This window comes from Rattus rattus, chromosome 1, assembly GCF_011064425.1.
Source record: "Rattus rattus isolate New Zealand chromosome 1, Rrattus_CSIRO_v1, whole genome shotgun sequence".
NCBI classification, from domain to species: Eukaryota; Metazoa; Chordata; class Mammalia; order Rodentia; family Muridae; genus Rattus; species Rattus rattus.
This window is the reverse complement of record NC_046154.1, coordinates 271,361,109-271,388,976: the sequence shown is the minus strand read 5'-3', so window position 1 is coordinate 271,388,976 and position 27,868 is coordinate 271,361,109. Positions and strand designations below refer to the sequence as shown.

General features: G+C 42.5%; 1 protein-coding gene across 2 annotated transcripts; it reads left to right on the top strand.

The window, feature by feature from the left end:
- Ccnt1 (cyclin T1) lies at positions 1-27,868 on the top strand. Of its 2 annotated transcripts, XM_032885948.1 has the most exons (9): positions 1-300; positions 2,743-2,824; positions 8,819-8,947; positions 17,230-17,290; positions 19,017-19,079; positions 22,280-22,325; positions 23,989-24,152; positions 24,302-24,372; positions 26,026-27,868. In XM_032885948.1, exons 1-9 carry the CDS (start codon positions 140-142, stop codon positions 27,421-27,423), a joined length of 2,175 nt encoding a protein of 724 aa, XP_032741839.1. In that variant the 5' UTR covers positions 1-139; the 3' UTR covers positions 27,424-27,868. The 2 variants fall into 2 exon arrangements, 1 of the variants encoding a protein (XP_032741839.1); XR_004385891.1 differs by lacking the exon at positions 23,989-24,152 and having other exon boundaries at positions 4-300; positions 26,026-26,138.

Genomic DNA, 27,868 nt, shown 5'->3' with positions numbered 1-27,868 from the left:
GTGTGTCACAACCTGGTGGTCGACCCTTGGAGGAAGTTCGTCACGTCGCAGTTGTCTGGGCCCGGCGGATGTGTGTCGCCGCTTAGGTGACGCTGGGAAGTGCTTGCAGCCCCCGCCGCTGCCTCTTGGTTGAAGCACTATGGAGGGAGAGAGGAAGAACAACAACAAACGGTGGTATTTTACTCGAGAACAACTGGAAAACAGCCCATCGCGTCGTTTTGGCGTGGACTCAGATAAAGAACTATCTTATCGCCAGCAGGCGGCCAATCTACTCCAGGACATGGGACAACGTCTTAACGTGTATCCTTGCGGCCTAGGCCATCTGCCTCGGAGCGCGTCCGGCCATGCTTCGGCGTCCGGGCCGGCGACGCTGGCGGGGACAGAAGTGGGTAAGGTGGTGGTGGTGGCAGGAGCTGGGAGTCTAGTGGGGAGAGCCCACAATGGCGCTGGCCGAACCACTGTTCGCGCGAGGGAAGTGAGGCGGAGTCAATTTCCCGCTCGCTCACCGGTGCCACCGGCCGGGCTGCGAATTCGTGCCTCTCCTGTCTTTGTGTTTTCGCTACTCCTCCTCGGCCCCAGTTCTCTGAATTCTGCCCTGGTTTAGTGGCTTTTGAGAGTCTCCTTTCTGCTGTGAGCTAAGGCTCCATGTGAGACGTTTCACCATCGACTCTGCCTCCCAAAGTGTATAAAAAGGGTTTCTGGGAATTCTGTACTCAAAGGACTTACGAAGGTGGTCTAGGATTAGTGCTCCAGTTTTGGTTCCAAGCCCATTTCTCTCCCTAGCTGGCTAACCTGTCAAATTCTTGTTTGTTTTGTCCCCCCAATGTCCACCACAACGCTTGATATTCAAACGTTCCAGTAGCTGTTTCATAGAATTTAAGAGGAAGGAAAGATGTCAACTTAGGTTTGTAGGGAGGTATATGTGTTGATAGACTTTAAGAGTTTTCAGAATATTAAGTTCTTGTTTTTCAGGGCACTAGTGACAGTTTATTCATCAGTTTTCAATTTAGAGATAATGTAGTTTGGTGGATTCTTTTTCCCCTCCTCTCCCAGTTTTTTTCCCTCATGAAAATGTAGTCTTTTATGACAAAACTAGTAGTTTTAAAGTTCTTACCACTGCCTGCCCCCCCTCCATATATATATATATACATATATATGTATATATATATATATATATATATATATACATATTTCCTTTTAGTTGCAGTTTCCACTTGCGTAGCATTAAGAGTGATGCTGAGGGCTAGTCTTGGTGTCCAATGCCTTTAATTGGAGCTTTGGGGAAGTAGAGGCAGGCCAGGGCTTTCTAGTAAGACCCTGTATCAAAAAAAAAAGGTGCAGAGTTTAGGTCTGTGGTGTTTAAGTCTGAAGGTTGTGTATTGTTCCAAATAGGTGTTTTCTCTATTGCCAATTGTTTCCTATTGAAATCCAGTTTACCAGTGTGTTTACGGCACTTTTTTTTTTTTTTTTTTTTGGTTCTTTTTTTCGGAGCTGGGGATCGAACCCAGGGCCTTGCGCTTCCTAGGCAAGCGCTCTACCACTGAGCTAAATCCCCAACCCCTTACGGCACCTTTTAAGTGTGTGTTTAAGCTTGTCGCCATCATATTGTCACCTCTCTGCAGACTGTTGCTGAGATCTGTGGGGATAAGTACTTAAGTTCTTGGGGAGGTTGGAATGGTGCCTATACAAATGGAAGACTGGACCAGAGGAAGGCAGGAGTTCCATTTTTTCAAATCATTTCAAAGGTTTTATACTTCAGAGGTCATGCTTTATTTCCTGAAGGTATCAGAACTAAGCAGGGTGTGGTGGTGTGTACCTTTAATCCCATTAAAGGTACTCTGGATGGGGAGGTGAGCAGATCTCTAATTCTGATGTCAGCCTGATCTACAGATCAAGTTTCAAGACAGTCAGGGATTCATAGAAAAATCCTGCCTTGAACACTGCCTCCACCCCACCCCCCACAAAGAAAAGAAAGTAGAACTGGTAAACTTAATTACTGAAGTTCTGAAGGGGAGAGAGAAAAGTTCCAAGAGCCTAGTAAGGGAGGGCCTGGTAAATATCCTTAAAAAGTTACTCTGGTGGGGCTAGAGAGATGGCTCAGCAGTTAAGAGCACTCACTGTTGAGGCAGTGCCTAAATGGCAGGCCACAGTTGTCTATAACTGCAGTTTGAGGGTAATCTCATGCCCTCTTCTGACCTCTGGAGCACCAGACATGCCCATGGTGCATCAGGCAAATGCACCGTTTTAAAGTTATTCTTGGGCAGGCAAGATGACCCAGCAGGTAAAGGCACTTATCCACAAGCCTGACAACCTGAATTCTATGCCTGGGACTCAGGGTGGAAAGGTAACTGGCTCCTGCAAGTTGCCCTCTGACCACCACACTCATGCTGTGGCCTGCACCTCCCGCCCAGAGTGAATGTAGTAAAGAAAGTTATCCTGAGCTAAAGGATCATCTCTGCAGAAGGCAAGTGACAGGACAGGAAGTCTGAGATCCAATGTAGCGCTGCATTGCATGTTGATTTACGTCTTGTTGCTTGTTTTGTTTATTCCGTTAGGTCCATAGTAAGCACCTGTCAGGCCGAGCACATGCTGTCCGTCTAAGTTAGTGAAGGCAAACTGATCTGCCTTGGGTGGAAGAGTTAAGTTCACTCTCCTGTGGGATCTTCTATTGTGCTTGACCATTTGTTCCTTTGGGAAGGAGATTATATTGTCTGTTTTTGAACCTTAACTCAAGCACTTCAGCTCACAACTGACGATCAATACTGCCATAGTATACATGCACCGGTTCTACATGATCCAGTCTTTTACACAGTTCCATCGATACGTAAGTATAATTTCCCGTGGTGAAGCCCTTTGGGTTTGAGTCTGGCTGCTTATTTTATGGTTGGTTGGTGTTATTGAACCATGATTTTAATTTTAGAATTTTGGGCTAGCCATTTTAAGGTTAGGGAAAAAAATGATTTAAATATAGCTTTCAGAGTGGTCATGTATGGCTTTAAGTTAGATTTTGCAACATTTTAAAAATCTTTCAGAAAACATGTTTCAAATTTAGGATAAAAATATTTTGTTTTATTTTTGTGTGTGTTTGGGTTAGTGAATGGTAGGAGTGTGTGAGTATCCACAGAGGCTAGATGAGGACACTGAATTCCCTGGAGCTGGAGTAACAGGCTGCTGTGAGCGACCAAGGTGGGTACTGGGAACCAAACTACTGAGCCCTCTCCAGCCTAGATGATACATTTGAGTTACCTTGTTTTGATGTCTTAAGGAGAAACTTTGAAGCTAAATATAATTCCTGTAATGTAAGAAATTACATTAGAGTTAAACTTAGGAGTAACAGGAAACTTTTTTTTTTTTTTTTTAAAGATTTATTTCACATATATAAGTACACTGTAGCTGCCTTCAGACACACCAGAAGAGGGCATCAGATCCCATTATAGATGGCTGTGAGCCACCATGTGGTTGCTGGGAATCGAACTCAGGACCTCTGGAAGGGCAGTCAGTGCTCTTAACTGCTGAGCCACCTCTCCAGCCCCAACAGGAAACTCTGATCTATAGTAAAGTATTCCTACTTTTAGATGATTTGTCATTTTGACTTTTTTTGCCCTTAGTGCCTATAGTTCCAATTAGCCTTTATTGAGTGCTATTTGATAGCACTGAAACAGAGGTAATAAATGAAATTAAAGAGGAATTCCCTAGTTGTATTAGTAATTTTAAGGGTTTTTTACATTCAACTTTTGCCTTTTCTTTTTATCATTTTCCTTTTTTCTCCTCCTTTTCTTAACTATATAGTAATGGCTAGACTTGAACTCTGTAGTTCTGGCTGACTTGAATTTCCAAGCACTAGCTTATGTGCAGGAGACCCATGCCTGACAAGTATTCCCTTTTATTGAAATAAAGAGTTGAAGTCTTGAATCAGGTGGTTCAGTCTGCGTTTCAGTGTTGGCATCTATTGCCGTATTTAATGGCAAGCTTTCGTAACGCCTGGTGATGATCTTGGTTAAGACAGACTTCTGTTCATTTCTAGCGTACCTGCATTGAGTGAGCTGGTTGAATTAATAACCTGATAATTATTTCATTACAAAGACATTCTTTTGGATATCATATTTTATTTGTTTTTATCTGTCTCTTGTTCTGAGATGGCCTTACTATGCATCCCTGCCTGGCCTGGAGTTTATAAGACTCACCTGCCTTTGTCTTCTGAGTATTGGGATTAAAGGCAAACACGGCCATAACTGGCCTTCTAACCAAGCAGTTGATCTTCTTTAGAGTATTGGTTTCTTTGGTATATTCTGGTATATCGGCACACCCTCTTTATATAACATTAATTTTATAAGTTGAATTTCGCTGTGATTAATTAAAACTATATTTAAGAGAGCTTAAGACATGGCATTGATGTTAAGTTGTCAAGCCTGTTCTTGTGGATTTTTGTGTGTGTGTACATGATGTGTGAGTGAGTGCAGCTCACACTTGCTGTGGTGCACGTATGTAAGTTAGAGGACACGTTTTGGTTCTCTTCTTCATGGGGTCAGGTTGTGAAATTTGGGCAGTTGCACATCAGGCTTTTACCTGCTAAGCCATCTTGCTAGCCACTTTATGAAATTTGATTTATTTTTGACAAATATAATGAATTTGCATAGTAAAAATCAATGATAGGGAGATATATGCCTTGAAAGCTCCCCTGTGCCTGTAGAGGTGATCACTGATCAGTATTTGACGCGCAGCTTTCCAGGCCTACTTCTGTATATGAGCTAGTGTGGTCGTGCCTCACCATGTCCCTAATGTACAGCTTTCTGGACCATTCGTTCTCTTTATGCTGTTTCTCATAATTTAGGTGGTTACAAAGACATGGCATGGTAGTACACACTTGTCATTTCAAATCTTGAGGGCCAAGGCAGGAGGATCCAAAGAGTTTGAGGCTAGCAGACCTCGACAGTGGGCAAGCAGAGTGATGTTCGGGCTGGGAGATGTATCATTTGGTCAAGGGCTTGTCATTCAAGCATAATGGCCTGAGTTTGGTCTTGTCAGATTCTGTAAAAGCAGCCTGGCTGTGGTGGGGTGGGGCTGGAGAAATGCTGCCTCACATGCAGGTGTACCTGCTCATAGGTAAAAACAAGTAGAAAAGGAACTTAACTTTTTAATAATTAAAAATTACTTATGTATTTTTTTAAATGTAGGGGTGTTCTGTCTGCTTGTATACCTGCTTGCAAGAAGAGGGGATCAGATCCCTTTATATGGTCTTGAGCCACCATGTGGTTGCTGGGAATTGAACTCCAGACCTGTGGAAGAGCAGTCAGTGCTCTTAACCGCTGAGCCATTTGACCATCCTGGAAAAAGAAGTTTTTGAAAAATCTTGACATAGTGGCACATAGGTGTAATTGCATCCTTGGTGAGGTGGAGATAGGACTCTTAAGGGCTTGCTAGCCAGCACTTAGGGAAGCCCTTGAACTCCAGGTTCAGCGAGAGACCCTGTTTAAAAAGGATGGAGCGAGATTGGGACACATTCCTGTCCTTACACAAACACCCTGAAAATAATTTTAAACTGTTTTTCTCTGTGTATGGGTATTTTCCCTGAATATGTCGATTGCACACTACATGCTCGCTTGGTGCTTGAGGAGATGGGAAATGGGCATCAGATACCTGAGGACTGGAGTTACACGTGGTTGTGAGCTGTCATTGCTAGGAATCAGACCAGTATCTTCTGGGAGATGAGCGAGCTAGTGCTCCTAACTCTGAATCCTCTCTCTCCCAAACAATTTTAAGGGGAGTCACAAGGACTTGGGGTGTGGTTCTGTTTGCATACTTGTATATGTGAAGCTCTAGGCTGGATTCTCTAGGCTGGAGAAAGGAAAAAAGGAAGTGGCTGTGTAGTATTACATCATTGTAACAGTTTAACTAGTTCTCTGTTGGCGGATGTTCTGGTTGATACTGATTTGTTGTGAAAGCATTTCTTGGGGCCCTCGTGGTGGTGGTGCAGGCCTTTCATCCCAGTCCTTGGAAAAAAATCTCTTGAGTTCCATGACAGCCAGGGCTACACAGGTGGGGAAGCCCTGGGGGAGGGGTGTTATATCTATATATTACATAGATCACTTATAAACATTTTAGTATAAGTGCCAAAGGTATGCAGAGTTAAGCTCTTATTGTCAGTTTTTGCTCCTGAAAGCATTTATTAATATTTGGTTCCCGTTCCTCCACTGTTTCTGTGCACTTGACTTAAGGACTCACCAACTGAATTTCCAGAAATACTGTCTCGAATCTTTTCAAGAGAGGAATATAAGTTTCAGTAAATTATTTCTGATGTTTTTGTGTTTATGTTGTATTTTATACACTTAAAATCCTTGTGGCTATGTATATGATATACGGTATGTATTTACCATGCTAGAGGTTTTAGGTTCAATCCATAGCACCAAAAGAAAAAAAAGACCCATTTTTTAATAGCAACAGATTTGGATATATTTTACCCTCATTATTTGATGATTTATGAGAAGTGAAGTTTAGGCCAGGTGTGGTGGTGCATGGCTTTAATTCCAGCACCCAGGAGGCAGAGGCAGGTGGATTTCTGAGTTCCAGGCCAGCCTGGTCTACAAAGTGAGTTCCAGGACAGCTAGGGCTCTGTTACAAAAAAAACAAAAACAAACAAACAAACAAAAACCGCAAAAAACAAAAGAAAACAAAAAAACAAAAGTGGAGTTTAGTTATTAAAAGTATGAACGCTGGGGTTAGATGTGTCTAGAGTTGGGATTTGCTTATTAGCTGTGTGGCTGTGCAAGTGATCATATGCCTCAGATTTCTGATCTTCATGTTCAGTAATAATAGTGCCAGTTTCCAAAGGAGTTTATGATATTTAAATTTTCAGATTTCCTGTCCAAAATAAGCAGTTGGTAAATATTAGCTGTGGTGTTTGCTTGCTTTGTTTTTGTTTTTTAAATGAAGAAAATGTAGTTCTAAACTGTATAAAAATGCCTTAGAGTTAGTAGATGCAAGTGCCTGTACTCTTGTTTTAGGGAGGCTGAGGCAGAGGGTTGTCAGTTTGGGGATAACAGTGCACAACATAGGGAGACCTTGCCTTTTAAATAAAAAGATTCCGGTCTAGTAAATTGCCTTACAGTGGGAAGGGTGCTTGCTGTCAAGCCGAACAACCTGAATTCAATCCCTAGAGAGAGAGAGGGAGGGGCCGACTGACTGGGTCAACCTAGGGCAAGCATTCTGCCAATTGACACGCTCCCAATGCCTTCTTTTCTTACTCTGTTCATTTAGGACAGATTGGACATCTAGACTGGTTCCAATTTAGCTTTTAAGAATAGTGGATGAATAGGGAAGGTTGTGCAAATATCTGTACAGCATGCCAGACTTTAATCTAGAAAATTACAATTTAGGGAGTAGTAGTGTTGCAAATAAGGATTGTGATGGTTCGTTTTGAAGTCTTTTTTTTTTTTTTTTTTTTTGGTTCTTTTTTTTCGAGCTGGGGACCCGAACCCAGGGCCTTGCGATTCCTAGGCAAGCGCTCTACCACTGAGCTAAATCCCCAACCCCCGTTTTCGAGGTCTTTACTTGTACATTGGCTGAATTGTTTCTCTCTTGTGACTATTTGTAATTTTTTGTTGTGTGGTATGTATATCACCCCCTCACCCCCACTCCAGGGTTTCTCTGTGTAGCCTTAGCTGTCCTGGAACTCACTGGTGACTAAGCTGGCTTGAACTTAGAGCCTGCCTATTCCTCCCCAGCTCCCCAGACTGGGATTAGCGGCGTGTGACACCACCAGCAGCTTATTTTTGTTTTTTTAGACAGTCTGTGTGGCCCAGGCTGACTTTGAATTCTCTATGTAAATGAGATGACCAAATTCACAGATCCCAGTGCTGGGGCTATAGGGTGTGCCGCTATGTCTGTGCCCCGCCCCCCACACTTTTCTTTGTTTTCCCCATACTTTTCTTCTGTGGTATTGTGAATGGAAGGTAAGTACTGTACCAATGAGCCACAGTCTTAGTACCTGTAAATTTTTTTTCTTAAAGATTGATTTATAAGTAAAAACAGTTTTTATTTTTTGAGACAGGATCTCACTATGTAGTTACTGGGATTCAACATGTAGACCAGGCTGGCTTTGAACTCAGAAACCTAAGGAGTGATGGCATTGCAGGGGTGGGCTGCCATGCCCAACAAAAACATTTTTACTTAGTATGTATCTTGTATACATTTGCGTGTTTTCCTGTGTGTAAGGGACAGAGACTAGAGGGTAGACATTGGTATCTATTTTGGCTAGACTGGCTGGCCCCTGAGCCCCTTGGATCCACCCATCTCTACACCTTAAGTCTTTCTTTTTTCCGGGGCTGGGGACCGAACCCAGGACCTCGCGATTCCTAGGTAAGCGCTCTACCACTGAGCCAAATCCCCAACCCCCATCTCTACACCTTAATTCTGGCGTTACAGATGTGCTGCTGCTGCACCTGGATCTTAATGTGTGCTGGAGTTTCAGACCTAGTCACCACTTCATCTGCTGAGCCCCCAGATTTATTCTTAAAAATTCTCCAACTCTCCCCCACCCACAGATTCACAAAATTAGGCAGGCAGGTGTCAGTGTTTGTTTCATAGCATCTGTGTTGACCCTCTTCAGCAGGCCTTTCAGTGGGAAGCAGCTAAGGTCAGCCGCGTTCACGTGGATACCTGAGGGTTTGCCGAGGACCGAGGTCATGAAAGGTGGTGGAAAGTGTTAATAAGGGGTGCGAGATTGTGGCAGAGACTTGATTTGTTTGACATTTAGCTCTTCCTAGGTTGATTATCATTTAGAAATAAATAACAAATATGCCCTTTTTTTTCTTCTTTGAAGTCTATGGCTCCAGCGGCCTTGTTTCTAGCAGCAAAAGTAGAAGAACAACCAAAAAAATTGGAACATGTCATCAAGGTGGCACACACTTGCCTCCATCCACAGGAGTCACTTCCTGACACGAGGAGTGAGGTGAGTGCTTGTCTACACGTTTAAAAGTCAGAACTTCAGGGTTGGGGATTTAGCTCAGTGGTAGAAGCGCAAGGCCCTGGGTTCGGTCCCCAGCTCAAAAAAGAAAAAAAAAAAAGTCAGAACTTCATTTTCTAACTTTGAATCTGGGCTGTTAAACTTTTCAGAGTTTAATTTTTATTTATTTTTATTTTTTTAGTCTGAGATGGGATTTTTCTGTGTAGCCATGGCTGTTAAAGATTTATTTTATGTATGTGAGTACACTGTCACTGTCTTCAAACACAACAGAAGAGGGCATCGGATCCCATTACAGATGGTTGTGAGCCACCATGTGGTTGCTGGGATTTGAACTCAGGGCCTCTGGAAGAGCAGCCAGTGCTCTTAGCCACTGAGCCATCTCTCCAGCCCCAACAATGTTTAATTTTGAAAATATAAAAATATATATATCAATTTTATCTAAAAATTTGTCTTAAAATTGAAAGCTGCATAAGAACAAAGAGTTACACCACCTGGATAAGTTCCACCCTCTATATCCAACATATTCTTATTATTCTCTCCTGTGTAAAAGTGTCCAGGTGGTAGTTCATCATAAGCATGCGCAGTGATCTCTAAGCATTCTGTCAAGAAGCATGCATGGTTTCCAGCTCTTTTGTTTTTGTTTTGTTTTGAAGACAGAGTCTCTGTAGCCCTGACTGTGCTGGAACTCATTTTGTAGATCAGTCCAACCTGGAACTCATAGGGATCTGGCTGCCTCTGCCTCTGGAGAGCTAGGATTAAAAGCATGCACCACCATTGTCTGGCTGTTCCAGCTTTTTATTGATGGTGTAAGCATTCTTTTTGTTGGTTATTTCGTTTCCTTCCTTCCCTCCTTCCTTTCATTCTTTTTTTTTTTTTTTTTAAGATTTATTTCTTATACTACTTATATACTTATACACTGTAGCTGCCTTCAGACACACCAGAAGAGGGCATCAGATCTCATTACAGATGGTTGTGAGCCACCATGTGGTTGCTGGGATTTGAACTCAGGGCCTCTGGAAGAGCAGTCAGTGCTCTTAACCACTAAGCCATCTCTCCAGCCCCCTTCCTTTCATTCTTTCTCTCTTCCTTTTTGTTTGTTTGTGTAGAGACAGGGTTTCTGTGTAGCTCTAACTCACGTGGAACTCACTCATACCAGCCTGGCCTTGAACTAAAGGAACTAAAGAGCCTGCCTGGACTGCCTCTCTCCTGGTGCTGGGATTCAAGGTGTGCACCACCACACCTGGCTTCTTGAAGTTACAAGCATTTTTGTTGTTGTTTTTCAAGATATGGTTTCTCAGTGTAGCCCTGGTTGTCCTAGAACCAGCTCTATAGAACAGACTGGGCTTGAACACAGATCCACCTGCTTCTGCATCTTGAATGTTGGGATCAAAAGTGTGTCCTGCCTACCTACACTATAAGCTTTTTTTAAAGGTAAAATTTTGTTGTGAGTTATTATTATTATTATTATTATTATTATTATTATTATTATTATGAGAAAGGGCCACACTTAAATATCAGTCTGAAAATTACCCAAATGCCTATCAATAGCAAGAATTTGTGTGTTTATTACTACATTTGATTTTAGCCACAAGGCTGAGACGCATTATGGTCATTATTAAAGTTCATATTTTTTATTTTTTTAAGTCAGGGGTCAAACTCTTAAAAATCTTTTCAGATTAGAATTCACCTCTTTTCCTGTAATAAGAATGCTATTGAATGCAGGTTCATGGGTACTCTGGGCCTTCTCCTGTGTATGTGCGCATTTCTTTTACTTCTTATCATGTGTGCGTGTGCGTGCGCGCGTGCGTGTGTGTGTGTTGATGTTAGGATGTTAGGTGTTGAATCTAGGACCTCAGAGAATGGTGGGCAAACATTCTATTGCAAAGCATCTTCTCCAAGCTGCATTGGTTGTGCACGCCTTTAATCCTAGCACTTAGCAAGCAGAGGCAGGTGGATCTCCTTGAGGGGCAACCTGGTCTAATAGTGAGTCTGAGAGCAGCTAGGGATGCATAGTGACAGCCTATAGAAAAGAAAAAATACACCCATAGTCCTTGGGTTTTGTACAAAAGGATGACTCCTAGTTTTCTTCATATATTAAGAAAATGATATATTTAATTAAATATGTACATATGTGTCTGTGTGAGTGGAGGTGTCCATAAAGGCCTGAGATCTTTGCGTCCTTCCGAAGCTGGAGGTAGTGAGCTGATGAGTGTGAGTCCTGGTTATATGCTCTTAACTACTGAGCTGTCTGTCCAGTTCTGCTTTTAGAAGCCAGTGACTGGAGATGTTAATTAAGAATTCTAACACCATTGATTGAAGAAAAGTTATAGATTTCTGTTACTAGGTTATTTAAGTCTTTTATGGGTATAAGAATCACGGTTTGTGAAGAAGATATATGGAATTTTATATATGTTTTATTTTTTAGGAAATTTTTATATTCCAATTTTAGTATATGCTGCAGAAGTGCATTGGTATCCACTGGATTCCTTTTGGTTCAGTTGGAAAGGTTTCAGCCTATGGTTACTTAGCTATGTTACTTTTGGTCCCATGGCTATGAGGCAGAGAATCATGGCCAGGAAGGAGCAGGTGGGAGAGCAATAGCAGAGAGCCAGGGACAAGACACACTCTTTAAAGGGTGTGCTTCTGTGACCTACTTCCAAGACCCAACCTTCTGGTTTCCTTCACCTCCAGATTATAACTGCATCTGAATTAATCCACTGAGGTCAGAGCACTTCTGGTTCAATTTAAGAGTGTGTGTGTGTGTGTGTGTGTGTGTGTGTGTGTGTGTGTGTGTGTATACACACACATGTGTGTATACCAGCCATAGCCAGCCAGCTGTGTTTGTAGACCAGACCAGAGTTTTGTGGCATAGGTTCTCTCTTTCCCCCTTAACGTGGGTTTCTGGGGTCAGACTCAGGTTCCCAGCCTTGCAACATCTTAATTTGACAGCATCTTAACTGCTGGACCATCTCTTTAGCCTGACACCTGGACCCTTTAACTCTTGAGACTGGGGTGGGGGGGCGCATTTCATATTTAAACCATAACAGCTTTTGGTGTTTGCATAGTCACATAATTCCTATTTTGAGCACTAAACTCAAGTGAAATGGTAGGAAATAGGAAGATTTTTTACTCTTTGTATATGGAAAAGAGAGTTTGTGAGTTAACTGCATTCTTGGTCTCTTGGAGTATAGAGTATAGAGCTCATGGCAGAAATGGTGCTCACGTGTGCTTTCCTGATTCTTAGACTTTCATTTATCATTCATGTGTGTGTTTTTGTCAAGTCAAGGTTTCTCTGTGTAGCTGTGACTGTCATGGAACTCGCTATGTAGATCAGGCAGTCTTCGAACTCAGTAATCTGCCTGCCTCTGCATCAGAGTACCAGCATTAAATGCTGTGTGACCACTGCCTGACAGATTTTTTTTTTTTCTTTTTTTTTTTCGGAGCTGGGGACCGAACCCAGGGCCTTGCGGTTGCTAGGCAAGTGTTCTACCACTGAGCTAAATCCCCAACCCCGCCTGACAGATTTTTATCTTTATATTATGTGCATGCATAGTTTGCCTGCACAGATGTGTAATTCAGATTCCTAGAACTGAAGTTAGAGATAGTTGTGAACCACCATGTGGGTGCTGGGGATTGAATATGGGTCATGTGGAAGAGTGGCTAGTGGTCTTCATTGCTGGGCATCTCTCTGGCCAGTATGGTTTCTTAACTCCTTACTCAGATTTCATTTTCTTTAGAGATGAATTTCTTCTAACAGAAATATAAGAGCCATATTTGTAAAATTTGAAAAAATAAATTTTTGTTAAACTATTCAGATCCTCAGAATGAGTGGGGAGGAGGCATAGTGCAGTGGTAAAGCACGTTATTAGCACACGTGAGGCCTGGCCTCCTTTAGCGAAGACTACAACTCAGTGTAGGTCAACAAGTGGCCTTGTGGGTAATTCGCATGGAGAGACCGACTCCTAAGTTGTCCTCTTACCTGCACACACCAGCTAAAGTGTGCATGCCTCTTCCCATGTACCATAAACAAATGTAAAAAAGGTGTTCAATAAATTCAGCTTTCATTTCACAATTTTATTTTAATTTTCACTAGCCCTTTTTTTCCTAACTCTTCTTTTTATCTAAGAGAGAAAAAAGGATAAAAAAGGAAAGCTAGAAATCCCTAAACCTAAGCTCCTGATTTAGTTTCTTGTCCAAGACCATAATTATTCGTAAATCATCCCTTAAAGTGACAACATATGGGGTTGGGGATTTAGCTCAGTGGTAGAGCGCTTGAGGCCCTGGGTTCGGTCCCCAGCTCCGAAAAAAGAAAAAAAAAAAAGTGACAACATATGTATAATTTATAAAATGAGCAAAAGGGGTTGGGGATTTTGCTCAGTGGTAGAGCACTTGAGGCCCTGGGTTCGGTCCCCAGCTCCGAAAAAAAGAAAATAAAAATAAAAATAAAATAAAATGAGTGAGCAAAAGCCATTCACCCAAACTTAAGGGACTGGGATGACAGTCTTATAATTGCTACCTGCTGAATTGTGGCAAAGAATTGTTTGGGGCCCCAAAAGGAAGTTGGGAAAGTGGTTAAATGGAAAGACAGCTCTCTGTAGCATTCATTGTTGAGTTTTCTGTATATTGAGAAACTCCATATTGGACTAGTCTGAGAGGCTCGAAATGTCCCAGAAGCAAGTCTTTAGAGCAAACAGCTTTGATGCACAAAGGAACAATCAAGCAGGGAGCTAGAACAGCAAGAATAGCATCTCAGCGTTCCCAAGTGTGAATCCGGTAAGGCCTGTCTGTCCTCGGGGCCTTCCATTCTGCAGTATACAGACCTTACACGGAACACACAGTTCTATAAAGACTTGTATGTGGAATGTTCAGGGTGCACAAATCTGTTAAGGATGATTTTTCCACTCTTTGAGCAGATGAAAGACATCTGCCTTTAGTTACTTTGGATTTTATATCAGATAGTAATAGTAATTTTTTTTTTTTTCCGGAGCTGGGAACCGAACCCAGGGTCTTGTGCTTGCTAGGCAAGCGCTCTACCACTGAGCCAAATCCCCAACCCTGTAATAGTAATTTTTATTTATACCATTTGAAAGAATGGTATGAAGTCTTGAGGATTTTGTAGTCAACGAAATCTATTGACTGTGTAAACATACATTTATTTATTTATTTATTTATTTATTTATTTATTTGGAGCTGGGGAACGAACCCAGGCCTTGCACTTGCTAGGCAAGTGCTCTACCACTGAACTAAATCCCCAACCCTAAACATTTTTTTATTTTTTGGTCTCGGCCAGGTTCAGAGCTGTTCTCAAGTAGCAGGATCAGCACGTGCATTACCTGTCTTGCTGATCTTGCCAATCTCCTTTTTGTCTGTAGCCAAGATCTTCAGGGGGTCATCCCCAGTCAAATCTTTTCTATAATTTGGTGGAAAACACAATTTTTCTTTTCCTGTTGGAACAAATATAAAATCTCCACCTCTATAAGAACTCCTTTTATCATTTTGAAATTAGGACTTGTCTAGGCTTCTAACTCAGCAGTCTTTTCTAAAGCTGAGTGTGTCTCAGCACATGTGCTACTTGTCTCATTAGCTTTTAAAAAAAGTTGACAGTCAGGTCTAGAGAGATGGTTCTTAACCACTGGTTAAGAAAGAGCACTGACTGCTCTTCCAGTGGACGCGCGTGTGCTCGCCCTCTTGCTTTCTCTCTTTCTCTCTAAATCTTTTTTTAAAAATTAAGTCAACAAAGTACATTTTAAACCATCTTTGGGAGATATCATGCCTCCCTTCTGTTCTATGAGCATTTCCTTCAAAGTCCTGTTAGGTCTTTGTGTAATGGCTTGACCTGTAGGACTGTAGTTGTATCTGGAGTGGGCTTCATGCCATAATGCCCATAAAATTGTTGTATTTTAATGGGCATACATGTCTGAGCATCATCAGTTAATCTGTGAAGGCATCTCCAAGACAGCCATTGTCTCTAATGAATGTGAATCTCAGTATCAGCCCTCTTAACAGAGCTCAAGGCAGAGGTCCGTTAGCAGTCTGAACATGTATGTATCAATTGTATGATGTATCGGCATATGTACATATCTCAATTTGGCAAACTATGAAATGAGACACAATCTATTATGTGGCATTGTTTTAAGTTAGATAGAATCAATAAACAGAATCTGGAGTCTTAATTCAGTAAATTATATTTCCATGGGTTGCCCCTGTGGAACCTTCCTGTCTGGAACTATGCTTTTTTATATTACTGTATGTTCCAGATTGGATTCCTCCAAGGGTTTCCTGTTTTGATTTAAAGATTCTTTTCATCTCTGTTTTATGATCTCTGATTTAGTATCTAGTTTCTCAGTCTCTTCTTTCTTTAAAACTCTCTTACTCTGATTTCTCCCAAAGAGGACACACAAAACTGTAATCACTGAAAAAACTTTGTGTGCTGATCTGATGAGCGAGGCAGGATCACACGCAGCCCAGATGCAGTGTGTGGGGCATTGTTCCTTCCATCCTGAACACAGAAACAGTTCCCTAAGAACTTGCTTTCCTTATATTTCAATTAGATCGATCTATCTATCTATCTATCTATCTTTCTTCCTTTCTTTCTTTCTTTCTTTCTTTCTTTCTTTCTTTCTTTCTTTCTTTCTTTCTTTCTTTCTTTCTTTCTTTTTTAAATTTAGTTTCCCTTTTAAGCTCAATACCTCAATAGACTCTTGGGACTTTTTAGTTTATACCTTGTGGTGCGAAAGCCTCATCCCAGCTGTTCAGCTAGCTTAAGGCTCATGGCTTGCGACCTTTGCCAGCCCTGGCCTCTCCAGCCTGCTGTGCTTCTGCTCGGCTTTAGACCTTTCCTTGACATCCTTCCTTGGTTCCTCCCCGTGTGCTGTGCCATGCTTGGTTGGGCTGGGACTCCGTGGGCCCACATTAGGCTGCTGTTTTCTCTCTAGACCTTGGCACTAGCCATGCTCTCCACCAAGCAGAATGCTAGCTTTCCAGAGCAGCATGCAGCTCTTGGAAACTGTAAACGGTGTCTCTTCTCAGCAGCTGCAGGAGTGTAAGCAAAGCCTTCCTGGGAATTGTAGTCCCGCTGGTCCCTAGCAGCAGTGTTTTCAGGGACTGCCCAGTATACCTGTAATCTAGACTTGGATTCGAAGTGAGTTCTTGCCCCATGTTGGTTCGCTGATATGTAGGGCAACCAATTTATTAAGCTTATCCCTGACTAGCTTAAAAAAATAAATGAGACTCAAGGCTGATTATTTTATTCGTCTTTGACAATTACTGGTAGGTAACCCCTAATCTACTTTTCTAACTGCTGGCCTGGCTACCCTCCAAAGGTGTGCCTCCAAATACTTACTGTTTCTCCTAGCCATCTCCTTTCAGGTGACACCCTCTTTTCCCTCATTCCTCCTCCTTCTCCCTTAACCAGGTAACTCAAAGCCCACCTACCTCTTATCCCTCCAGTATTTTATCTGACCAGTAGTTTTAGATTAAGGAAAAGGTTTGTACAACCAAAGCTTGTAAATGTGAGAGTCCACTCTTAGTGGGTACAGAATTTAGCATTACAATACATAGCAACAGACCAACCCTCAGGCTGGCTTCAAACTCAGATCCAATTCACTTCCCTGTCTCCCAAATGCTGGGATTAAAGGTGTGCACTACAATGCCTAGCTCCTTTCAACTCTTGTGTTTATTTTTAGAATAAATACAAGGGAAAAATTTAATGTGAGTCAAATATTTATCAGATGCTTACAGCACTGCTAAAGGGTCTGCAGATAAAATGTGACGCATTTAGAGGTGTGCCATTTTTCATGTCTAGATTATCTGACTTCTAAGATTTAAAATATTTGAAAATAAATACAATGTGTTTTTTGGTAGCTTTACATTAATAAAGTGTTATCTTTTGATGTTCTGGGCTCTTTATTTCTGTCCTGAATGAGATAGGCATAAAAACTATATATTCCAGTTCTAACACTAACTCTTACCTTCTATTACGCCTCTCTCTAAGATTTTACAAGTTTAATGCATTAGTGTTTGCCTACCTGAGTGTAAGTGTAGCACATGTGTACATTGCCTGTGAAGACCAGAAGAGAGCGTTGGCTTCCTGGCAACTGGGCTTACAGATGGCTGACCTTTCTGTGGGTTCTTAAAATTAAACCTGGGTCTCCTGCAATAAGTGCTCTTAACTGCAGAGCCATCTCTCAGGGGCCTCCATCCATACCTTTGATTGTTCTGCTTATTACCCTTTTGTGGGATGTAACTTCTGTTTTTTTCCCCTTTAGGCCTACCTACAACAAGTTCAAGATCTGGTGATTTTAGAGAGCATAATTTTGCAGACCTTAGGTGAGTTAATTTTCCTTTAAAGCGTGAAAAAATGTGTATGAATACAATGATTTCATCTAAGGTTTGTAAGACTGGAAGACAATCTTCGAAGGCCTTGGGAGTGTCGGTTCCTTGGTGATGGTGGCTGTGGGGCTCATTACAGGGAAACAGTCCACCAGTGAACCTGGTCTGCCTCCGTGGTATTAGGTCCTTGGTGACCCTTGAAACAGCTATTACTCAAAAGTTTGTTGTAATTTTTCTCACTTTAAGGTTTATGATTTATCTGATAGTTTTCTAGTTTTTGTTCTCTCATTTGTTTGGTTTTGTTGTTCAAGACAGTTTGTATGTTTAGCTTTGGCTGTCCTGGAGTCATTCTGTAGACCAGGCTAGCCTTGAACTCAGCAATCCACCTGCTCCCGAGCGCCGGGCTGGGCTTAAAGATGTGTCTCGCCATAGCCTAACTAGTTTGGCAGTTTTTAACCTGATAAATAATAACAAAAGAGGGGGCCTTATTCTCTTAGGAATTTTTCTGGTCTGACAGTGTGTCTAGATAATAGTATTCCGATTGGGTGTATCTATCTCTCTATGTGCGTGCCTGTGTTTTACTTTATAGCCAAGTTGACTTTAAAAACTCATAATCTGGGGTTGGGGATTTAGCTCAGCGGTAGAGCGCTTGCCTAGCAAGCACAAGGCCCTGGGTTCAGTCCCCATCTCCGGAAAAAAAGAAAAGGAAAAAAAAACCAAAAAAACAAAAAACAAAAAAACCCTCATAATCTGCCAGGCCTCCTGAGTGTGCCACTGTGCACGGCTGGGGTTTTTATTTATGTGCTCAAAGAGAATGTACTGACCCTGTTGAGTGATTTTGGTAATGACCTTTGGAAATAGGAGAAAAGGCCAGTACACATTATAATAGAGCTAATGAAAAGGAGGTCGGTGAGGGTTAAGATGCTGTAACCCAGCTCTCGGGGGGAGGGGCAGAGGCAGAGGCAGGGTTGCCAAGGGCTGCAGCAGCTGCGTCTGCAGAGTGAATATTGGTAGGCTGCTTAGCATCCATGAGCCTGGGTTTGATATTTAGGTCCTCAGCTCCAAGCTGGGTGTGGTAGCACAGCCCTGTATTTCAGCATTTGGGAGCTGGAGGCAAGAGCATCTTAGATTCACAAACTCTCAGCAACAGTGAGCCTGACCGCAGGCTCTGCTTTCCCAAATGAGAGACTAAGCTTCAGAAGCCACCATTATTGTGTGACTGCTTCTTTCAGCTTTGTTCTAAAAAGGATTAAAACATTCTTTTAGGTTTATTTCATTTTAGTGTATGAGTGTTTTAACTGCATTTTTGTCTGTGCACCATGTGTATATCTCTGATGCCCACAGAAGTCCCACAGAGGAGAGTGTTAGCTCCTTTGGAACTGGATTAACAGTGACCCACCGTGTGGGTGCTGGGAGTCAAGCTCAGTCCTCTGAAACACCTACTCTAGACGGGAGCTGTCTCTCTAGCATCCCTAAAAACATTTTTGTGGTCAGAGGCGGTCTCCTCCCATGGTCTTTCTTTCGATCTTTCTTGTACCTTTGCTAGCTCTTTGGAGATAGTAGAGAAGAGTGTGAAAGGATACTTTGAGTCACTTAGTCTCTGCATAGTACTTTAGAGAGAGAAAAGTAAACAGGCCATTACTATCAGGCAAAAGAGAGATAAATATATTGAATGTTTTACCTTTGTTAAAAGTAACCAGTTACATTTTTTTTCTTTTTGAAGGGTTTGAACTTACAATTGATCACCCACACACACATGTGGTAAAGTGCACCCAACTTGTTAGAGGTAAGTAACCCTAACTGCTTGAATTGCTTACTTCTTTGGGACTGTACTTGGCTCTGGAGTCAGGTACAGCATAGCTGCCTTGTCCCAGATTCAGACTGAACGGCCTGCTTGGCTGGAATCAAACACTTGCTTCTGACCTATTGGAAACTGTTTTTTTAGATCTTTTAGTTTAACCAGACTGTGAGGTTAGCATTAATAGTCATTTTGACAGAATCACTTGGAAGACAGGCCCCTGGGTTTGCCAGTGGAGAATTATATTGAGGTGGGAGGACTCACCCACAGTGGATGGCCCCATTCTCTGCTAGGCTTTTAGACTGCATGGTAGAGAAGTAGGTCCGAGCAGTGGCCTGCAGTCGGTACCCTCTGCTTCCTGACTCCATGCAATGTGACTGCTGCTTCATGTCCCTGCTGTTGTGGCTTCTCCACCATGACAGATTGCACTATGAGCCAAACTGGAAAAGGAACTGAGAGTCAGCTTTTGTCTGGTGGGGTATGTTTGACAAAGTGTAAGGACAAATTTGGAAAAGTCACTGAGTCTCAGGTAAGTTAGCATTTTTCAGAAAATCTTCAAAGCTGCTGGTATTAGACTAGCAAATGGGTCAGTCGGTAACAATCACAAGCCCAGTGACTTGACTTTGAACCCTGGATCCCATAGTGGGAGTAGAGACCTGACTTGACTTCCACACATGCTGTGTATTCCAGTGCCCTAACCGCACATGCCGTACAAACGCGTGTATACAAGTATAGTTTATCTTTAAATGTGGATGATCTTCTATTAGTTCATGTCTAATTAAAGGAAATTCCAGCGATGATAGAGAATTCATTTGAACTTCTGTTACTCACAGTCCATTGGGTGGGATCTTAAAATTATATTACTTATTTATTTTTTGTGTATGGGTGTTTTGCCTGAGTCTATGTCTGTGGAGGACATATGTGGCTGATATACTTGGAGGCTAGATGAGGGAGTCACATTTACTGGAACTGGATTTATACTTAAGAGCCATCATGGGGCTGGAGAGATGGCTCAGCGATTAAGAGCACTGACTGCTCTTCCAGAGGTCCTGAGTTCAATTCCCAGCAACCACATGGTGGGTGACTCACAACCATCTGTAATGGGATCCGGTGCCCTCTTCTGGTGTGCATGAAGACAGCGACAGTGTTCTTATTAAATAAGCAAATCTTAAAAAAAAAAAAAAAAAAAAAAAAAAAGCCACCATGACAGTACTGGGAATCAAATCCTGGTTCATTGGAAGAAAGGCCAATGCTCTTAAATACTGAGCCATCTCTCCAGAGCTGATTAGAAAAAATTAGTTCTTAAATGGTAGATAAATTTTCATTTTTGAGACATAGTCTCACTATGTAGTGTTGGCTTGACTGGAATTTTCTAAATAGGCCAGGCTGGCCTGGAGTTGGGAGTTCTGTCTCCTAAGTGCTAGAATTAAGTGCTTATACCACCATACCCAGCCCTGGTCTTTTGTTTGTTTTCGTGCTGTAGAGTTTAAACATAGGGCTTGCATATGTTGGGCAAGTGCTCTACCACTGAATTACATCCCTAATCCTTTTTTTTTTTTTTTTTTTTTCGGAGCTGGGGACCGAACCCAGGACCTTGCACTTGCTAGGCAAGCGCTCTACCACTGAGCTAAATCCCTAACCCCTTCCTTTTTTTTTTTTTTCCTTTTCTTTTTTTCGGAGCTGGGGCTTGAACCCAGGGCCTTGTGCTTGCTAGGCAAACGCTCTACTACTGAGCTAAATCCCCAACCCCTACATCCCTAATCCTTAAGGGTTGTTTCTATTTAAATAATGTTCATAATCTCCTGGGTGCCAGTTGTGGTGGCACTTACAATCCCAGTCCTTAGGAGGGGAGGCAGGAAGATTATTGTAAGTTCTAAGCTATCCTGGGCTATGTTGTGAGTTCAAGGTAAACCTGGGCTGCATAGTAAGACCTGTTCAACTACACAGAGCAAACAAAAGGAGAATTTGGGGCTGTAGCTCAGTAGTGGAACATTCGCTTAACACACACGAAGCCCCGCAAAGAAGGTCTGAATATCATTGTGCATATTATTTGTCTTTTAGTTTTATATGCCACACTGATGACTAGCCTTATTTTTTTATTTTAATATTGTTTTATGAAAATTGAAATTTCAGAAAAATTCCCAGTTTCTGCAAGTACTGTACATTAAAACCTGAAACAAAGGTCTTTAGTGTGTGTCATAGGTGAGACATGGGTGGTATTCATCCGCCATTTGGCAGATGCAGGACGCCGGAGGATAACTTTGGAGTCAGTTCTTTGTTGAGATCTTGGGACTGAACTCAGGTCGCTGGTGAGAACTTTCCCTCACCTCATCTGCGCAAGTCCTGCATCATTTTTTTTTTTTTCCCCCTTTGGAGCTGGGGACCGAACCCAGGGCCTTGTACTTGAGCGCTCTACCACTGAGCTAAATCCCCAACCCCAAGTCCTGCATCTTTAAAGCATTAAAGGTTTTGCATCAGCGAGACTAGGGCTGAAGAGACATGGATATAAGCCTATATAGAAAAGGCTCTGAAATTCTACAGAAGATAAAAATTGGTTGTCTTGCATGATTGGTTTTTGTGGGGTATATGGGATGTTTTACTTCTCATTGTAGTGTGTGAAACAGGTGTTACTTGATGTAAAGGGGTTAAATCACGATCTACTCAGTTGAAATTGGTTCTTTTTGAAATTGGTTCTTTTTTAAAAACAAAGAGTTCCTTTCTCCAAATATGTCAGGGCCTTCTGGATTCTGACTTTGAAGCCAGATCCTAGTGGCTCCTCTCTTACCTTGCTTTTTCTCAGTGATCTCTTGAATCAGAATCTCTGTCCTTTCTAAATACTGATTCAAGCTGGGTCGAGGAGTTGCGTTTTGAATGAACATCCCTAATAACTGATGCTCAAAATAAAGCTTGAGTCTCTAGATCTGGAAGCAGCATAATTGTTAACCTTCACATTAGAAATCAGTAGAACACATACTTGTCCTGAATGACCCTCTCCAGTCACCAGCATCCCACCTGACCCTTCTTCCCGTCCTCTCTGATCTGTTTACTTGGGTAGAAGAACACCAGGTACTGAGGCAGTGTGCCTGCCTAGTTTACCACCATTTGCAGTACCTTACGAATAGTATGTGCTTACTAAGTATTGTGGGAGAAAATGTAACTAATAATGTCTTTTTCTTTTGTTTTATTAGCAAGCAAGGACTTAGCACAGACATCTTACTTCATGGCAACCAACAGGTTTATATTTTTATTTTTTTCCTCTTCTTTTTGGGTTTGGAATTTGGTTGGGTTGGGCTTGTCACCTCTTGAAGGGTTTATAGGGTCGCTTACTGAACCAGAGCCCAGAGGCCATAGAAATAACCTTTGATATAATGTATTGTCGACAATGCTCTGGAGAATGGATTTTTCTGTGAATTATTTTTACTTACCTCGTATTTGCTTTATACCCTTTAATTTGCTAGGGTTCCGTACTTACTTAGCATACATAACTGTGCATTGACATTGCTATAAAATGTTCAAGACAACCTGAACGCTCATGTAATGTGGGGGTTGTTCTTTTTCTTCTCCTTTGCCCAAGCAAGGGAAAGTCTGCAAGGATTTGCCATATATATTTTTAAAAAGCTATTAGTATATAACTTGTTCTGCTAAGTGACCTGATTGTTCTCATGTCTGATTCCCATAGTTTTGTTCAGTAATCCTCAGTCACCAAGTGTGAGGTCAGCTTTAGTAAGCCAGCACTGTCTATATAGAGTGTGGCGGCCCAGTCTGAGACCCCAGCACTCAGGACAGAGGCAGAAGAATGAGTACTTCAAGGTCATCCTTGGAATATAGCAAGTTCAGAGTCATTTTGCACTGTTGTATAAATACAGGCAGGAGGACAGACACACACACACAGATACACACACACACAGATACACACACACACACACACACACACACACACACACACACACACGGAGGAGAAATGAAACAAATGTAAAGCAGAGTCAGACATTAGGGTGCTACAGTGCTGTAATTGGGAGGTAGGGCTGCTGTGAGTTTGAGGCAGCCAAAGAATGAGACCTGTCTGAACCCAAACAGAGTCTTTGAAAAAACCAATCAGGTTTGTTTGTATTTGAGAGAGCAACTTTTTTCTTTTCTTTTTTTTTTCTTTTTTTTTTTCTGAGACCTAGTTTTGTTGTTTAGTTCAGTCTTGAACTTCCACTCCCCATGTTTTGGGATTATTGGCATCTGCTACTGTGTTGGCTTTGGTTGTTTTTTCTTTTGGTTTTGGTTTGAGACAGACAGGGTCACACTAAATAACTCTGGCAATCTTGGAATTTGCTATGTAGACTAGGCTGGCCTCAAACTCAAGAGACCCACCACCAGCCTTTGCCTCCCAAGTGCTAGGATTAAAGGGAGCCTCACATCAAGGCTGACTACCTAGCTCCTTTGTTTTCTTTTCCTTTTTTGTTTTTGTTTTCTGTTCACTAATCAGTGTGTGATCCTAGGAGATTTAGAAATGTTGTTAACCTGAGCTGTATTTCAATAGAAAATCCTATTGAGGTGCTGAAGAGTTTAGCTCTTCCAGAGGACCTGTTGTGATGGTACGCCACGCCATCACCTGTAACTCCAGCCGTAGGACATTAACATCTCTGGCCTCCCTGGACACCCTCGCTTGTGCTTATACCCAACACAGAAGTGTACATATAACTGAGAGAAAATCTTTAGAAAAAGGAGAGAAGGAAGTCATGTTGCATGCTGAGTCAGAGCACAGGATACTTCTTGCCCTTCTCGCTCTCCTGTGATTTTGTTTTTGGTTTTTTTGTTTTTGGTTTTTTTTTAAATAATGGAGAGTTTTAGTGTAGGGTTGAGAATCGAGGGCTCATGACACTCTCTGTTTCCTTCCCTTTGATGTCAGCCTGCATTTGACCACATTTAGCCTGCAGTACACACCTCCTGTGGTGGCCTGTGTCTGCATCCATCTGGCTTGCAAGTGGTCCAACTGGGAGATCCCAGTCTCAACTGACGGGAAGCACTGGTGGGAGTATGTTGACGCCACTGTGACCTTGGAACTTTTAGATGGTAAGTTTTAGTGTAAGGGACCTTGAAACGCACGTCTTGATTTGTCACATATCTGGCCAGACATGACCTGAAAACAGTGAGTTAGTTGAGGTTATTCTTGTTTTATTGCATTCTTGTCTCTGAGCATTTCTTGAATGTTTCATTTGTAGAATTGACACATGAATTTCTACAGATTCTAGAGAAAACACCAAGCAGGCTGAAACGTATTCGGAATTGGAGGGTAAGACAGTGCTGACAAACGTGTTGTGTGTTTCTTTTGACTGCAGCAGTGCGTATGCCAGAATCCATGGGTGCACTGGCTTTGGAGTTTCCTTCTTACTTAACAGTAACTGTGACTTTATAGCATGGGTGTGAACTAAGATTCACTCTTTAGGGAATAAAAGAATGTAGGGGAATGGTGGAAGGGATGGAATTATAAGGTCGAGTGTAATTTTCTCTATGATATTAGTTACTTTACAAGTGTTTTAGGGCTGCTGAGGTGGCTCAGTGGTTTAGAACACTGGCTGTTCTTGTAGAGGTCCTGGGTTCGATTCCTAGTACCCGCATAGTGACTTATGATTACCTATAAAGGGATCTGATACCTCTCTGACATATAGGTATGCATGCAGATAGAGCACTCCTACACTTAAATAATTAATTAGTTAATTAATTAAACCGTGAAACCTTTAAAAATGTTTTATTTTTCTCTTTTCCTTTTTCCATCCCTCCCCTCCTCCCTTCCTTCCTTCTTAAAAAGATTTATCATTACAGCTGGGCATGGTGCTGCATACCTTTAATACCAGCACTTGGGAGACAGAGACAAGAAGATCTTTCTGAGCCTGAGACCACCTGGGGCTACATATACTGAGACCTGGGGGTGGGGGAAGATTGATTTTTATTTTTGTGTATGAGTGTTTGCTTGCATTTGTGTGCATGCAGTACCTGTGGAGGCCAGAGGTGTCAGATCCTCTGGAACTGGAGTTAAGTGGTTGTGAGCCACTAGAGCTGCTGGGAACAGAACTCAGGTTCTCCTCAGCAGCAGCAGCAGCAGCAGCAGTTTACTTAACTGCTGAGCCGGGTCTTTACCCAGGGCTTTCTTCTTCAGTGGGTTGCAGTGGAGCTGTGATGCCGATGTCTTAGTCTTATGAATAAGAAAGAGTCCCTCCCTTTCCCGCCAGTGTCAGACGGACTTGGAAGCACTCACATGCACAAGGCCCTGCATTCAGTCACCTGCACTCAGAGACGGACTAGATCCTTCCTTTGCCCAGCCCCTCTGAGATAAGGTCTCTTGGAGCTCCGGCTGGCCTTGGGCCTTGCTGTTAGGAGGCTGACCTTGACTCTTGATCCTCTTGCCTCTGCCTCTAGTTTAAGTCCTGGGGTTAAGTGCTGGGATTGCAAGCACGCACCACCATGCATAGAAATTTCCCTTATTTTTTATTAGTTCAGACTAATTGTAAGTTTGGTGAATTATAATTTTTGCCTCTAGAAGCTTAGAGTTTCTTAAATCTTTTCTTTTCATACAAAGCCTCACAAATTTTCTAGAACTTATTTAAAGGCTGGCCGCAGCCCTAGGTAGTTACTGAACGTTTAAGAATGGCTTCGTGGGGCTGGGGATTTAGCTCAGTGGCAGAGCGCTTACCTAGGAAGCGCAAGGCCCTGGGTTCGGTCCCCAGCTCCAAAAAAAAAAGAACAAAAAAAAGAATGGCTTCGTTTTCTCAGTATAAATGAGTGCCTTTAAGTACTCAGGGGTAGAGGTAGGAGGATCTCACATGCCTGGTCTCAAATAAAACCCCACCTCCAGTACAACAAAGGAACAAAAAGCCATGAACAAGTTCTCTGTAGGTGTTGTTTCCGTGGATTGCAACTTAGTAAAATGCTTGCTGCTTCATTCTAGGCATACCAGGCTGCCATGAAAACCAAACCGGATGACCGGGGAGCGGATGAAAACACATCGGAGCAGACGATTCTCAATATGATTTCTCAGACCTCTTCAGACACAACTATCGCAGGCTTAATGAGCATGTCAGCCGCGTCTACAGGTGCAGTGCCTTCCCTGCCTGCCTCTGAAGAGTCCTCGAGCAGTCTAACTAGCGTGGACATGTTGCAAGGCGAGCGGTGGCTGTCTTCTCAACCTCCCTATAAACTAGAGGCTTCTCAGGGTCATCGGACTAGTGAGAATTTAGCACTTATTGGAGTTGATCATTCCTTGCAACATGATGGTTCGAATGCATTTGTTTCCCAGAAGCAGACTAGCAAGAGTGTGCCATCAGCTAAAGTTTCACTTAAAGAATACCGTGCAAAGCACGCTGAAGAGCTGGCTGCTCAGAAGAGGCAGCTGGAGAACATGGAGGCCAATGTGAAGTCACAGTATGCATATGCTGCCCAGAATCTCCTATCTCATGACAGCCATTCTTCAGTTATTCTGAAAATGCCCATCGAGGGCTCAGAAAATCCTGAACGTCCTTTTCTGGATAAGGCTGACAAATCAGCCCTGAAAATGAGACTCCCAGTGGCTGGTGGAGATAAAGCGGCCTCTTCAAAACCAGAGGAGATAAAAATGCGCATTAAAGTGCACTCTGCAGGTGACAAGCACAACTCTGTAGAAGACAGTGTTGCCAAGAGCCGAGAGCACAAAGAGAAGCAGAGGACTCACCCATCTAACCACCACCACCATCACAACCACCACTCACACAAGCACTCTCACTTACAGCTGCCAGTTGGCCCTGTGAGCAAACGACCAAGTGATCCAAAACACAGCAGCCAGACAAGCACCTTAGCACACAAAACCTATAGCTTGTCTAGTACTTTGTCTTCTTCAAGCTCTACTCGTAAAAGGGGGCCCCCAGAAGAGACTGGGGCAGCAGTATTTGATCATCCAGCCAAGATTGCCAAGAGTACTAAATCATCTTCCTTGAATTTCCCCTTCCCGCCTCTTCCTACAATGACCCAGTTGCCTGGGCATAGCTCAGACACAAGTGGCCTGCCCTTTTCACAGCCTAGCTGTAAAACCAGAGTTCCTCACATGAAACTGGATAAAGGCCCTCCTGGGGCTAACGGTCACAACACAACTCAGTCAATAGATTATCAAGATACTGTGAATATGCTCCACTCCCTGCTCAGTGCCCAAGGTGTTCAGCCCACTCAGCCCCCTGCATTTGAATTTGTCCATTCTTATGGTGAATATATGAATCCGAGAGCTGCTGGCATCTCCAGATCTGGCAACACAGACAAACCTCGGCCACCACCCCTCCCATCAGAGCCCCCTCCACCTCTTCCACCTCTTCCTAAGTGAAAAAAAAGGCAAAAACTTCAAAAACAAAAAACACTTTTTTGTTTTGTTTTTTTCTTTTTTGTTTTGACTACTGATACTAGACTACGAAAATTACATCCCTTATGAAATATGTCACCTAAGGAATAGATTGCTATTTGAGACAGGTGGGGGGTGCTGGAGGGCCTCAGTTATTACACCTGCTGCCTCCTACACCTGTAGTTGGTACTGGTGTTAGAGAGGTAGGGTTGTGTGGAAGCTGTGAAGGAGGATTAAGAACGCACTATGGCCTCTCCTCATCCTAACTAGGTTGATTGGAGTAGTTGTCTTCCCTCTTCTCGCCAGAACTGGAATGTGGAGGGCGTGTCCAGCAGTGTGGATTCTTTTGGGGTTTAACATATCAGAAGAGAGGAAGTATTTAAACGTCAAATCTTTAAGAGACTTTTAAAAAATAATTTAAAGAAAGTAA

What these genes read in the sequence shown, in the direction of transcription:
- Ccnt1 (XM_032885948.1), top strand. Translation starts at nt 140, where the DNA reads ATGGAGGGAGAGAGGAAGAACAACAACAAACGGTGGTATTTTACTCGA. An exon ending in ATGGGACAACGTCTTAACGT is followed by an intron (nt 301 to 2,742) that starts GTATCCTTGCGG and finishes CAAGCACTTCAG; the next exon opens with CTCACAACTGACGATCAATA. An exon ending in TTCCTGACACGAGGAGTGAG is followed by an intron (nt 8,948 to 17,229) that starts GTGAGTGCTTGT and finishes TTTCCCCTTTAG; the next exon opens with GCCTACCTACAACAAGTTCA.